Consider the following 13,965-nt stretch of genomic DNA (forward strand, 5'->3'; position numbering starts at 1 on the left):
CGTAGCTTCTGTCCACAGCCCTTTAGCTGCAGGCAGGAGCAGATGCTCACCCTCTCTCCCAGCCCTGTGAAACAAGCCGTTCCCCTGCGCTGTCCATGGGCAGGGATTTAGCTCTCCCCTGTCCTTCGTTTGCCCCATGCCTCCTTGCAGCCCCGCGGGGGAAAGAGAAGGGGTTGCTCCCTCTAACAGACTGCCTGCCGTTCCTTCTGTCAGAATGGGATCACTCCCCTGCACATAGCCTCCCGCCGGGGCAACATCATCATGGTACGGCTGCTGCTGGACCGTGGGGCCCAGATAGAGACAAGGACCAAGGTGAGCCCACTTCTGAATCACCAGCAAGTACACGGGCCATCTCCCTCCCCAAGCTCCTTGCATCCAGGGAGCACTGCCATGCTGCACTGCCCAGTGCATACCCCGTGAATTTCTTGCTGGGTGTGTGAGGGAAGGTCTCTGGTGCGCTAAGGGGATGGACCAGGTTTTTTGCTGGTGCATGTAGAGGTGAGAGGAGGCTGCATGGCTACAGTGGATGTACCTGGGGGGCTGAGGGCAGGCTCGGTTTTGCCTTATTTTGCAAACAAGTCCAAAGTCCGTTACCCTCCTGCCCTTCCTTGCCCATGCTGAGCCCTTGAACCCTTCTCTCTCCCCAGGATGAGCTGACCCCTCTCCACTGTGCAGCTCGCAATGGACATGTGCGAATCGCAGAGATCCTGCTGGACCATGGGGCTCCCATTCAAGCCAAAACCAAGGTACCCACGGGATTCTGTGGGGTTGTGCTTGGTGTCAGGTCCCGGGGCAGCACAAGGAGGGGTAACAAGCTGTGCACAGTTGCTGGATGCCACCCGTGGCTGGGCTGGGGCTGAGTTTTGGCCTGCCAAGGGATGAGGAGCTTTCTGACCTCCTCCTTGGCCCTTGCTGAAGCCCTTTGCCCTTTGCCTGAGGGCTTCAAAGGAACCAGCCCTGAGAAGGGGATGCCCTGGGGACAGACTGCCCCATGGCAGCAGCTCTTCAGGCCCTGCCCTCTGCTCAGCATTGCTCCCCCGTAAGTCTCGGTGAAGGATTTCGGGGCTCCTTTCTGGTAGCACCCTGGGGAACATGCCATCTCTTCTGCCCCGGAGCTGTGGCCGGGGGAGCGAGGCAGGGGCTGGGTGGGATGCCTGGTCCCCCCTCCCAGCCCAGCCCTGAGACCTCGCTCCGCGGTCGCAGAACGGCTTGTCGCCGATCCACATGGCAGCGCAGGGCGACCACCTGGACTGCGTGCGCCTGCTCCTGCAGTACAGCGCCGAGATCGACGACATCACCCTGGACCACCTAACGCCGCTGCACGTGGCCGCCCACTGTGGGCACCACCGGGTGGCCAAGCTGCTGGTGGAGAAGGGGGCCAAGCCCAACTCCCGAGCCCTGGTGAGTGAGGAGGGGGCAGGCAGGGCTGGGGCAGGGCAGAGGGAGAGCCTTCTTGCAAACGACCGTCCATCTGTCCATCTGCAGAACGGCTTCACACCCCTCCATATCGCCTGCAAGAAGAACCACATCCGGGTGATGGAGCTGCTGCTGAAGACGGGTGCCTCCATCGATGCCGTCACAGAGGTAGGGGGGCTGCAGCCCAGCCCCGGTTCTTCTGCCGGTGCCCGTGCAGAGCAGGCAGCGCTGCAGGGGACGATGGACCCTGTTGCCTCTGCTGGTCCCCAGGCGCTTTCTTCGTCGTGGCTTAGAGCTCTTTGCAGCTCCGTTGAGCCTGGCAGCATCTCCCCGCAGCCCGCTCCCTACAGGGCAGGGGGGCTGCAGGGGAGGCGGTAGCTCTCCGTCTGCCCCTCAGCTCAGCTGCCAGGCTGCTGGGGCCGGGCTGTGGACCCAAAGTTTGCCTCTGTGCTGGAGCGTGCCCCAGGGAGGGGGACGAGGGGGGCAAGGAAGAGATGTTGGGAAGGTCCTCAGCACCCATCTTGGCTCCTGGCCCCTTTCTCTCCGCAGTCCGGCCTGACCCCCCTGCATGTGGCCGCCTTCATGGGGCACCTGCCCATCGTCAAGACCCTGCTGCAGCGTGGAGCCTCTCCGAATGTGTCCAACGTGGTGAGTCCCACCCTGGCTGGGGCTGTGGGAGCTCAGCGTGGTGGGGTCCAGCAGGAGGTGGGGGTTCCCCGAGTCCTGCTTGCTCTCCTCTCCTGAGCAAGCCCTGGTGCCCCCCGCTTTGTGCTGGCAGGAGGAACCGGTAGGGGCCCGAAAAGGTTGTGGGCACTGCTCTCCTGACCAGAGGAATGACTGCAGGAAGGCATACCCTCTCCTGCGGCCTCACTGCTTTATCCTGTCCTTGGTGCAGAAAGTGGAGACCCCCCTACACATGGCAGCCAGAGCTGGGCACACGGATGTGGCAAAGTACCTGCTGCAGAACAAAGCCAAAGCCAACGCCAAGGCCAAGGTAGGTACAGAGAACCTGTCTGATAGTCCAGCTCTGGGAACAGCCAGTGCTGGCTTCTTCGCTCTCGCCCGCCCATAGCTTGGTCCTGCGCAACAGCAGGACCAGGACCCCTTCGGCAAGGCAAGCAAGGGTCTGGTCCGAATCTGCCAAAACAGCTTCTCTGCCTCCCTCGCAGGACGACCAGACTCCTCTGCACTGCGCCGCACGCATCGGCCACGCCGGCATGGTCAAACTCCTGCTGGAGAACAACGCCAACCCCAACCTGGCCACGACGGCGGGCCACACGCCCCTGCACATCACTGCCAGAGAGGGGCACGTGGACACGGCCCTGGCCCTGCTGGAGAAGGGGGCCTCGCAGACCTGCATGACCAAGGTAGGCTGCCGCGGCCACCGCCGCCAAAGGAGTGACCCGGCTGGGCCAAAGGCCGGGCAGGCTGGTGGCACGGTGTCCCTGTCACGGGAGGGACAGCACGCGCCAGTGCTCTCCTCCTCATCCCTGTGCACCCTGTGACGGGCTGCCTTTCTCCCCAGAAAGGATTTACCCCTCTCCACGTTGCAGCCAAGTACGGGAAGGTGGATGTGGCGGAGCTGCTGCTGGCACGTGACGCTCACCCCAACGCGGCAGGGAAGGTGAGCGCTGCTCCTGCGGCAGCGGGAGGAGCGGTGTGGTACGGGGAGAGGCTCCGTCTCACCTCTCCGTGCCCTCTCCCCCTCCCCAGAATGGCCTGACCCCGCTGCACGTGGCTGTGCACCACAACAACCTGGAGATCGTCAAGCTGCTGCTTCCTAAGGGGAGCTCCCCGCACAGCTCAGCCTGGGTAAGGTTGGACAGGGTTGTCCCCGGGGATGCGTCCGTGTGTCCGGCGCCCGTCAGCCTGGGGTCAGCATTGCCCCTCAACCCTGATACTGGGACCAGTCACCACCAGCCGCTCTCCACACCTGCTGCTCACGCCTGTCCCTCGCACCAGTCCGTGGGGCAGGCAGGGGTGCTGGGCGGTCGTCCTGTTCCTACAGACAGGCTGTGTCAGGGGTAGTCCCTGCTGGCAGCGTCGTGGCTGTTGCCTGGGGACATGTTTCCATGGCAAGCCCCGTGGAGCGGTGCTGCAGTCTAGCAGTTTGGGGAGCCACACGTGAATATTTGCGTGCAGCTCTGAAGGAGTGAGTCAGAAAACCCACCAGCTCGTGAGACTCACCCCGCTCTGCCTGAGCCCGGGGAACCTCTCCCCAAAGAGCAGCCCGGCGGCCTCGGATTCCGCCTTGTTTGCAGAAGCTGGATCCTCAGAACGGACAAGTGGCCGCCGGTGCCCAGCCGTCCCCATCTGGCATTCCCCTCTCCCCCTGCACAGTCTTGCTGGGCAGGGCAGCGGCAGCGGCCGGTACCGGTACCAATCCCCCGTGGGTCTGCGTCACTTGACAGCCTTGCACGTCACCCCAAGCAGAGGGTGTCTGCCAGCTGCTTTGCTCCCGCAGCGCGGCAGCGGAGGCAGCGCTCGAGGCCCTGCGGTCTCTGCCTGAATACTCATCCTGCATGTTGTGAGTTTTGCTCCGCACCTCAGGCGGGCACGTTCCAGGAGGTGTCTGCCTGCCCTGGCCTCTCACAGCTCCAGGTGGCTGAATACTGCTGTAAAAAATTCATGTGTGGGGAAACTCCAGGACAGGCAATACCAGTCAAACCTGAAGCAGGTGGTCTTTGAAACCCCTGGGCTGACTTGGCTGGAAAAGCAGGATTTGGCCTCGGCGTCAGGGCTAGTTGCTGTCAGGGAGATGGTTTAGGTGTGAGCGCGCATCCCTGAGCTCTGGAGGCGACTAGGAAGGGCAGGCCTGGCCTGGAGAGGCAAGGTGGCACCTTCTGTCCCTGCTGGTCTGCTTGGCAGGGGCTGAGCACTGCAATGAGCTCCTCTGTCTCTCTCTGCAGAACGGGTACACTCCCCTGCACATCGCTGCCAAGCAGAACCAGATGGAGGTGGCCAGCAGCTTGCTGCAGTACGGGGCTTCTGCAAACGCGGAGTCTGTGCAGGGAGTCACCCCCCTCCACCTGGCTTCCCAGGAGGGGCATGCGGACATGGTGGCACTGCTTTTCTCCAAACAAGCCAACGGTGACCTAGGAAACAAGGTAAGTTGTCCCGGCGCATCCCACCAGGCTGGAGGCGAACACCCCGGCGGGGAGTAGCAGACAGGGTGGTAGTCCAAGCCCCAGTGCCTCCCTGCATTCAGGCAACAGCACGGTGTCGGTCAATTTGCCAGGTTGGAGACCTGTCTTAGAGTCTCTGCTGGTATTGCTGCAGTGATGGCATCACCACTGTGCTGACACCTCCTTTGTTTGCAGAGTGGCCTGACTCCTCTCCATCTTGTGGCCCAAGAGGGGCATGTGCTGGTCGCTGATGTTCTGGTGAAACACAGAGTCACGGTGGATGCAACGACCAGGGTAAAGTAGTGCATTGGCCGTGGCTGTGGTGAAAAACATGTGGGAGAACTACCTCTGGGCCTGCTCCAGGAGCATTGCTTTTCTTTTTCTTTGTGCAAGAGTCTCCCCTCTTGTCTTACCTTCTTGTCTGTGTCTTGGAGACCCTTCCTCCTCTTCCCCCCTCTCCCTGGAGGGATGATTCTTGCCTGTTCCCAAAGCTCACCCCTGTACCCTTGGGCACAATGTGGTGTGGTCTGCAGTGTGCCCTCTGCCCTGGTCCTGGGCTCTCAGACAGCACCCACACATGTGCCCCATCCTTCATCTGTGGGGCTTGCCCCATGGGATGAGCATGCCCAAGCCACAAGGGTAGGAAACACCATGGAGGGCACTCTGAGACCTGATCTCATCTTTCAGATGGGCTACACCCCGCTGCATGTGGCCAGCCACTATGGGAACATCAAGCTGGTGAAGTTTTTGCTGCAGCACCAGGCTGATGTCAACGCCAAGACTAAGGTACAGAAACGTCCTGTGCTCCAAGGACCCTTCTGCCCTGGGCAACGGTATGCAGGTTGATGGAGAAGGCTTAGCCTCCCTCCCTGCTTCCACTGCTTCCCCCCTGCGTTGCTCCAAGCCCTCCTGTCTCCATGGCTGGAAGCTGCTGTAGTCTAGCTACAGCCCTGGGCAAGAGCTGGGTTCTGCAGAGCCCTTTGCTTACCTCGGAAAAGAGGGAGCTGCCCTCGTGCTCCAGGCATGAAGCCCAGCGTGAGGTGCAGGGGCATTTCTGGGGCAGCAGACACCCAGAACGGATGGCAGCACCCTCTGTTCTCCTCTGCAGCTGGGCTACACCCCTCTGCACCAAGCGGCGCAGCAGGGCCACACGGACGTTGTGACGCTGCTGCTGAAGCACGGTGCCTCTCCCAACGAGATCAGCACAGTGAGTATGGTATTGACCCGCACCTCCTCGCCCCATGGCAAGTTCAGGCATCCGCCTGGGCTTCCCGGTGGCTGTCGCTGACCCCCAGCCCTTCCTCCTTGCACAGAACGGCACCACTCCCCTGGCCATTGCAAAGCGGCTCGGCTACATTTCCGTCACAGACGTGCTCAAGATCGTCACAGAGGAAACGGACATCCCGGTGAGCCCCTGGGGACTGGGACCGGGACCCTGTGGAGGAGGGCTGGGGCTGGGAGCAGCCATGCAAAGGTCTGCCGAGCTGGGTGGCTAGCCCGGGCGTGGGGAGGGGGCCGCGGGTAGCCGCGCAGCGAAGGGCTGGCCTCCGCTGACTCCGCTCTACTCCCACAGTCAGTCAGTGACAAGCACCGCATGAGCTTCCCAGAGACCGTAGACGAGATTCTGGATGTGTCAGAGGATGAAGGTGAGGGGCCGGAGCTGGGTCGCTCCATCCCAGATATCCGCTGGCTGGGCCAGCGTGGCAGGCGGCAGCCCTGGGGATGGGCACTGGTGTTCCTGCCGGCCAGGGTGGGGGAGCTGTGTGGCCCCACAGTGGTCTTGCAGAGAGGACGAGGGGAGCCCACCAGACTCCTGGGGTGGCACCTCCTGGCTCGGGTGCTTCCCTGCGCTATGCAGGAGGGATATGCCTGGACCACGCCACGGTCCCACGCCCCAGGGAGAGTGTGCAGAGAGCCCTTGGGCATGCAGAGCCCCCCGCCGTGCCCTGCTCCGCGGGGTAGTACCAGCTCCCAGCCCGGCTGCAGCTGGTCTGCTCCTCCTCCCTCCCACCGAGACCTCACCTTTGCCTCTTCTTACTTTGCAGGCACTGCTCATGTCACAGTAATGGGTATGAAATGTGTCCCCCTGCCCCCAGCTCAATGGCCCATTTCACCCCATGGCCACTAACCATCCGCACGCCACATCCATCTGCTGAGCCTTGCTGCTGGGCTGGTGCTATCCAGCGTTGGCCCTGCCATCCCGCCCTGCCCATCTGTGTCCGTGCTGCTTGCTGTGGTGTGACTGCATGAATGGGGCTGTCCCCCCGCTGCGGGGGATCCTTAGCTCCCTGTCGGCCCCAAGTCCTCTCCCCGGTAGGCAGAAGAGCCCGGTTCTGAGACAAACTCCGATGCCCCACCACAACCGCCCCATGCCGTCCTGGCCAGGGCAGGGATGAACTTGAGTGCTCGAGGGTCTCTGTGCTGCTGCGGTCCCCTCCCCATCACTAGGGCTCCGTCCCTGCGTTGGGAGGTGCTGGACTCGCTTCCCATAGGGCACTGGCAAGAGCTGAACCCCAGAGAACTCCTTAGCAGGCATTAATCGGGCCAGCAGGCAACGCTGGCTGGGCTTGCGCCTCCAAGGGGGGTGCGCGGATGCACTCGGCAGCGTTAGGGCATCCTTCCCACGTCCCCAGCCCTGCCTACACTCCTGTCCCCAGCATCCGACGGCAGGGTGTCCCTGGCAGGCTCTGCTCTGTGCTTGGTGCTGGAGGAAAGGGGTCAGCTAACAGCCGAGGCTCCTGACAGCTACCACAGCTCCTGTCCCACCGACCCGCGGCACTCGGGGCTTGCCCCTGCCAGCGGACCCCATCTGGCAGAGGGCAAAGCTGCCCCGTGGCTGGCTGAGACCCCAGGGGACGAGTGTGTGTGGCCAGCAGTGGGAGCAGAGATGGGCCCTGGCTCCAGCCCTGAGGAGGGATGAGGGCGAGGGCTGGATGTCTGTGCTCCCTTGTCCCTCTGCCTCTGCATGCTGAGCCAGCTCTCGGTTTCAGAGGAGGAGCTGATCGCACCAACGCCCAGGACACCCGATCCCAGGGACCAGGACGGCAAGAGGGAGACGCTGGAGTTTATGACCACGACGACACTGGAGCAAACGTAAGAGGCACTGGATGGTGGGGAGGGAGTGGGTACGGGGCACGGGGCCAGCCCGCTGCTGGGCTGGGATGCCAGTGGGGCAGGGACAGCTCTGGGCAAGGAGTGGCTCACTGAGCCCCCACTGGCTAGCATAGCAGGCAAAGCTCGTTGGTGTTGTTCCTGCACCAGGACATGAGTCCGCTGCTGAGTTTGCCTTCATCCAGCGGCCCTGGGACTCCCTGGGGATGGCCAGGGGCTGAGGGGACCTGGCTTGCCCCTTCAATGGCTGTCACTGCCTTCTCCTACCAGGGTGGAGTCTCCAGCTGTCCTGCAGGTCCCCTGCGTCCCACCTGAGACTGTGGTGACCAGAGCGGAGGAGACTGAGCAGGTAGGACCTGTGGAGACAGAATCTGAGCAAGTCAGCCTGCTGCATGCACCCTCAGTGTCCCCACAGGAGGTGAGCATGAGACACAGCCCGCCACGGCCCCCCCAGGCACTCCCTACGGGGGGGGAATCCCCCCATCACCACACAGCCGAAACATGGGATGGGTGGTAGGGATGGACCCGGCGGTACGGGACCGCCCAGGGAGGGTTGTGAGACTGCGGACGAGTGGGCAGGCTCAGCACCCCCAGATAGGATCCTGTGCTCATGGGGGCTCTTCCCTGCCTTACACAGCCCTCCAAGGAGTTCGATGAGGACTCCCTGATCCCCAGCAGCCCCGCCACCGAGACCTCGGATAACATCAGCCCGGTGGCCAGCCCCGTGCACACAGGGTGAGTGCCCAGCCCATGCGGCACAATGCATGCTCTGCGCATGAGCCGGCTGCAAGATGCCCACATGCCCATGCCTCTGCCCGCTCCAGGTTCCTGGTGAGCTTCATGGTGGATGCCCGCGGCGGCTCCATGCGGGGCAGCCGGCACCACGGACTGCGCGTGGTCATCCCGCCCCGCGCCTGCGCCGCGCCGACCCGCATCACCTGCCGCCTGGTGAAGCCCCAAAAGCTGCCTGCACCCCCGACGCTGGCTGAGGAGGAGGGTCTGGCCAGCCGGATCATCGCCCTGGGACCCGCTGGCGCCCAGTTCCTCAGGTGAGCACAGCTGGGAACAGAGCGGATGGGGCTGCCCACACCGGGGCCATCCCTCAGGACCGGGGATGGATCCAAGCTCCTCTGGAGTCTCTGCCAGCTGGGGCAAGACCTCTGCCCATCTCTGCTTCTGGGGGTCTGGTGCAGAAAAGATCCCACTCCCAGCCAGGCGCAGCACGTTTCTGGGGTGGGTCATTCCAGCATAACGGAGCGGTGGCTATGCTGTGGCAGAAAAAGACCTGACCGGCACGGTCCCGCTGGGTGCAGAGCCCCGTTTCCCAGACAGCGGGGTGCGAGCAGTCCTGCCTTCCTCCTCCGGCGGCTGTACAGCGTAGGGCAGGTGCTCTGCCCAGGGCCACCGTGCCTCCTGCGCGTCCCAGCGGCAGCACGTGGGTGCAAGCGCCCTTCCTCTGCTCGTCCGCAGCCCCGTCATTGTGGAGATCCCACACTTTGCCTCGTGCGGGCGCGGAGACCGCGAGCTGGTGGTGTTGCGCAACGAGAACGGCTCCATCTGGAAGGAGCACCGCAACCGCTACGAGGACAGCTACATGGACCAGCTGCTCAACGGCATGGATGAGGGTGAGCACGCCAGGCAGGCGGGGGTTCTGCACCGTGCGGGTCCCCGCAGGCAGGGATGCAGCTGGGCCGGGTGATGGGATGGGGCTGAGCCCAGCGTGGTTGGCGCAGCTCGCAGCGGGTGGTGGGTGACAGCCGCAGGCTTGGTGGGTGAGCGTTGACGGCTGCGCTGCCCTTGCAGAGCTGGAGAGTCTGGAGGAGCTGGAGAAGAAGAGGGTCTGCCGCATCATCACCACCGACTTCCCTCTCTACTTCGTGGTCATGTCCCGGATTTGCCAGGACTGCGATCTGATCGGCCCTGAGGGAGGGTGTTTGAAAAGCACACTGGTACCCATGGTACAGGCCACCTTCCCAGACACCGCTGTCACCAAGAAAGTGAGGCTGGCCCTGCAGGTGAGCACCGGAGAGCTCGGCCCGGGGTCCAGCTGGGCTCCTGCGGGCAGGGGTAGGCAGCAGGCTCAGGCTGCACCCCGGTCCGAGGGAAACTGGCCCTGATGCCGGCGCTCGTGCTGCCCGCAGGCGCAGCCCGTGCCCGATGAGCTGGTGACTAAGCTGCTGGGGAACCAGGCAACCTTCAGCCCCATCGTCACAGTGGAGCCGCGCCGGAGGAAGTTCCACCGTCCCATCGGGCTCCGCATCCCACTGCCGCCGTCCTGGAAGGACAATCCCCGTGACAGCGGCGAGGGTGACACCACCAGCCTGCGCCTGCTCTGCAGCGTGATCGGTGAGGCTACCAACCCCTGCCGCGCAGGCGAGCGTGCTCTCCGGTCGGGATGGGATGGGGCGCCTCGGCGGGATGCAGCTCCTGGGAGCGAAGGACGGGTCACCGCGGTGGAAAGAGCAATTGCCTGGGGGATGCAGACCCCAGGCTTGTGGAAAAGCAGCGTGCTCACCCTTGTTTTCTGCTGCAGGAGGGACAGCCCAAGCCCAGTGGGAAGACATAACAGGCACCACGAAGCTGGTCTATGAGAATGAGTGTGCTAACTTTACCACCAATGTGTCTGCCAGGTGAGTCGTGGGCAAGCATGTGCTCACCTGGGGACGCCTGCTGTCCCTCAGGCCCTCTTGGGGTGCAGCCTGTGCCAGGAGGAGCCTCCCACCCCTCTGCTCCTTGGGGTGCTGCCCCATTCCCACGTCTCAAGGCAGCCTTGAGACCCCCACGCCGCCTCGGAAACATTCACAACCGGGTGTGCAGAGGGAAGGGACCGTTCTTTGTGCTTGGGTGGGTTCCCCTTCACGGATGGGGCTGCTCCTCTACCGGGAGCTCTTGGGGCACCCTCCGCCACGCACTTTGTTGTTGGGGGGGGTGGGGGGGGCAGCTGTCCCGGTGCCGCTGGGCAACTTGCCCGGCAGCGCCCCGACCCAGCCCTCCCACAGGTTCTGGCTGGCCGACTGCCCGCGCACGGCTGAGGCCGTGCACTTTGCCACAATGCTGTACAAGGAGCTGACGGCCGTGCCCTACATGGCCAAATTCGTGGTGTTTGCCAAGATGAATGATGCACGGGAAGGCCGGCTGCGCTGCTACTGCATGACTGACGACAAGGTTGACAAGACTTTGGAGCAGCATGAAAACTTCACTGAGGTGGCCCGCAGCAGGGACATTGAGGTTTGTCCCCAGAAACGTGCGTGGGGGGAAGCAGGGAGAGGGCTGCCCGAGCGAGGGGAGACTGATGCCGGTGGAGGGTCCTGGCTCTGGCCCGCGGAGGAGAGTTGGGGTTACCTGCCATGTCCAGGGGCAGGAGAAACATTTCTGCACAGGGTCTGAGTCTGTTTTCTGCTCCCTGCCAGGTGGTAGAGGGGATGCCTTTGCACGTCGAGCTCTCAGGGAACCTGGTGCCTGTCAAGAAGGCCACTCAGCCCCGCACCTTCCTCTTCCAGTCCTTCCGGGAGAATCGTCTCGCCATCCCCATCAAGGTAATGGCAGGGTGCAGGGCTGGGCTGCAGCTGGGACCCCTGCGCCTGCCCTGTGCCAGACCACCTAACCAGGCTCTCGGTGCTCAGGTTCGGGACAGCAGCCGGGAAGCCAGCGGCTCCCTGTCTTTCTTGCGCAAGGCCATGAAATACGAGGACCTCCAGCATGTGCTCTGCCACCTGAACATCAGCATACCGCCCTGCACCAAGGTCAGTGCCGGGTCTCTGGCACCTCTGGAAGGGGGCAGCGGGGGCCCATCCCTCTCCCAGTTGCAGGAGACAACCCTCGCTGTCAGCTTTTCTTCCTCAGCTGCTCATCGTGGCCGTGCCGTGGTGCTCTGAGGCTGCAGGAGAAGCAGCGGTGCCAGGGCAGGGCTGCTGCCCTCTTTTCAAGCTGGTGACCCCTCGGTTTGTCCCCACTCTCACAGGGAAGCGGCAGCGAGGAGCGGAGGAGGACACTGACGCCGTTGTCTCTGCGGGAGCGATACAGCATCCTAAGCGAGACCAGTTTCGGTACGCAGCCCGTTGGGACTGTCCGAGCCCGATTACTGCCTGCCCTTGGGGTGCCCAAGCCCGGTGGAAAGGCTGGGCTGACCCTGTCGTACTCACGCTCGTGGCAGCTTCCCCTTCCCTGAGGGTTTCCTTGGTCCTGCCGGCAGGGCAGTGCCGTGCCTACGGGGCGGCCAGACCCCCCCAGCCAGCACCCTTTCCCCCTCCCCACCGCAGTGCAGGACCCTGCGCAGCTGAAACTGTGGCTCCTTCTTCTTCTCCAGGCTCTCTGAGCAGCACGGACAAGGCAGACCAGAAGATGGTTGACATAGCAGAACAGCTGGGCCTCAGCTGGGCTGGTGAGTCCATACCTGATGGCTCTGAGGATGCACAACTCTCCTCGGAAAGCTGACACTTAGGAAGGCTGGAAACATGTTGCAGGATGGAGTGAACGCATGCATTCACATGCACGTGCGCAGATACCAGGCTAGGGTTTTTGTTCTGAACCTTCTCGCGGCCGTGCATGCATTCACATGCACGTGCGCAGATACCAGGCTAGGGTTTTTGTTCTGAGCCACACGTATTGCTGCTGTTCGTGGAGGCCCAGCATTGTTGTCGCAACCGCGCACCCAACGGCGGTACCCGCGCTTCTCCTTAGCGTGAGACGCTGCTACGCTGGTCACAGGCAGCCTGGGCAGAGGGGCTTCAACCTCTGCCCCCTCCCATGCTCCTGCATGTTCTGCTGTGCTCAGCTGTATGTGACAAGGGGGAGTCGGTGCTGGGTCTGGCCGAGCCCTTCACAACGTCCCCAGCCTTTTTTTGGTTTGGGAGCTGGTGGTGGGCACCGGAGGGTGTGATGCTGAGGTGTCGTGTCTCCCCCAGAGCTGGCCCGTGAGCTGCAGTTTGGGGTCGATGACATCAACAGGATACGTGTGGAGAACCCCAACTCCCTGCTGGAGCAGAGCATAGCCTTGCTCAACCTCTGGGTCAGCCGCGAGGGCAAGAGTGTCAAGAGTGAGTATCTGCGGTGCCCTGTTACGGGTGCGGAGGCGGTGGGGCTGGCTGCGGAGAGCAGCCTGAACGTGTTCAGGGGTCACCGGCTGGTTTTACGCTCCTGGTTCACGTACGCCTGCCCGCCCGGAGGGTGTCTGGGCCATGGCTGTGATCCCAGCGACCAGTTTGCTGACAGCGGCTTCCCCCCGCAGTGGAGAATCTGTACACGGCACTGAGGAACATCGACCGCAGCGAGATTGTCAACACGCTGGAGGGCTCTGGCCGGCAGAGCCGTAGCCTGAAGGGCAGCTGGCGCTACACGGACAGAGACTATTCCCTCTCGCCGTCCCAGATGAATGGTGAGTCTCGGCTTCTGGCAGGGACCGCAGGAGGGCCCCGGGGGCAGAGCCTGGGCAGACAGATCGGGGCTGATACCTTGCCTGCCGTACCGCTGTTTTCAAAGCTCTCCAGGTAGGGTGGACAGACATGCCTTATCCCGACACGCCAGCGAGAGGTGCCTCTGGCTGTGCGAGCTGAACGGCAGCCAGGGAGCTCCTGGAGCCCTGGCTGTCCGGTCCCAGGCAGAGGGTGCCCGGGTGCGGGGATAACGCCGGGGTCAGCGGCAGCGGGGACCGGGCTGCGTGCGGCGGCTGCAGACCCGCGCTGCGGAGCTCTCGGCGCAGCGCTGGCTCGTCGCTCTCTCCCTCTCTGTCTCCCCTTGGTCCGCTCTCTCAAACGTGCCACCTAGCGCCGTCGGGTGCGGGTCACTTCTTGTCACCTCTCTCCTCTGAGCTCCTCCTGGCCTCTCCTTCTCTCATCTTCCTCCGCTGCCTGGCTCCACTGTCTCCACCTCAGCTGAGCCCTCCGGGAGCCGCATCCTGCTCCAGCGACTGCATGTCACCAGGGACTGCCCCTCTCGTGGGGGTCGTGCTTGCAGGCGGCCAGCCCAGACCTTCTCCTCCTGCACTGCCCTGCGCTCCTTCCCTCGCTGGCCCTGCACTGCTTGCCCCCCGGCCAGGCACTCGCACGGGGGAGAGGTGCTCTTTCTGTGCTGGGGGTCCCAGCCGCCCCCCGAGCCTCGGCTGTGGCTAGCAACCCGTGGCTGCCTGGAGAGCAGAACAGGTTCTCTGCTGATCTCCAGGGATGGAAAAGGGGCTAGTGGAGGCTGGAAAAGGCTCAGGCTGGAAAAGGCTGAGCAAAGCCACCTGCGTGGGTGGGAGTGCCTGGCTTGGCTGTAATCCGTATCGGTGTGCCTGGGCTTTGCACGTGGCGCGGGGTGGATGAGGACATGACAACTG

The 13,965-nt window shown here is 63.5% G+C and overlaps 1 protein-coding gene across 8 annotated transcripts in view; it reads left to right on the forward strand.

The window, feature by feature from the left end:
- Window positions 1-13,965, forward strand: part of ANK1 (ankyrin 1) — a 41,551-nt gene that overhangs the window by 19,420 nt on the left and 8,166 nt on the right. For 6 of the 8 annotated variants that reach the window (XM_075043400.1, XM_075043402.1, XM_075043407.1 and 3 more), the window contains 31 exons: window positions 214-312; window positions 648-746; window positions 1,204-1,401; window positions 1,486-1,584; window positions 1,966-2,064; window positions 2,312-2,410; window positions 2,586-2,783; window positions 2,942-3,040; window positions 3,130-3,228; window positions 4,326-4,523; window positions 4,737-4,835; window positions 5,229-5,327; window positions 5,650-5,748; window positions 5,855-5,947; window positions 6,115-6,187; window positions 6,587-6,610; window positions 7,532-7,634; window positions 7,923-8,070; window positions 8,290-8,387; window positions 8,477-8,701; window positions 9,123-9,277; window positions 9,456-9,667; window positions 9,794-9,998; window positions 10,186-10,282; window positions 10,652-10,880; window positions 11,063-11,188; window positions 11,276-11,395; window positions 11,614-11,698; window positions 11,959-12,033; window positions 12,557-12,688; window positions 12,880-13,026. In XM_075043400.1, coding sequence (XP_074899501.1) covers window positions 214-312; window positions 648-746; window positions 1,204-1,401; window positions 1,486-1,584; window positions 1,966-2,064; window positions 2,312-2,410; window positions 2,586-2,783; window positions 2,942-3,040; window positions 3,130-3,228; window positions 4,326-4,523; window positions 4,737-4,835; window positions 5,229-5,327; window positions 5,650-5,748; window positions 5,855-5,947; window positions 6,115-6,187; window positions 6,587-6,610; window positions 7,532-7,634; window positions 7,923-8,070; window positions 8,290-8,387; window positions 8,477-8,701; window positions 9,123-9,277; window positions 9,456-9,667; window positions 9,794-9,998; window positions 10,186-10,282; window positions 10,652-10,880; window positions 11,063-11,188; window positions 11,276-11,395; window positions 11,614-11,698; window positions 11,959-12,033; window positions 12,557-12,688; window positions 12,880-13,026 — 3,931 coding nt within the window. The remainder of the gene's footprint in view (window positions 1-213; window positions 313-647; window positions 747-1,203; window positions 1,402-1,485; window positions 1,585-1,965; window positions 2,065-2,311; window positions 2,411-2,585; window positions 2,784-2,941; window positions 3,041-3,129; window positions 3,229-4,325; window positions 4,524-4,736; window positions 4,836-5,228; window positions 5,328-5,649; window positions 5,749-5,854; window positions 5,948-6,114; window positions 6,188-6,586; window positions 6,611-7,531; window positions 7,635-7,922; window positions 8,071-8,289; window positions 8,388-8,476; window positions 8,702-9,122; window positions 9,278-9,455; window positions 9,668-9,793; window positions 9,999-10,185; window positions 10,283-10,651; window positions 10,881-11,062; window positions 11,189-11,275; window positions 11,396-11,613; window positions 11,699-11,958; window positions 12,034-12,556; window positions 12,689-12,879; window positions 13,027-13,965) is intronic. The other 2 variants (XM_075043401.1, XM_075043405.1) reach the window with 2 other exon arrangements.

Source organism: Buteo buteo, chromosome 12 (genome assembly GCF_964188355.1).
Source record: "Buteo buteo chromosome 12, bButBut1.hap1.1, whole genome shotgun sequence".
Lineage (NCBI taxonomy): Eukaryota > Metazoa > Chordata > Aves > Accipitriformes > Accipitridae > Buteo > Buteo buteo.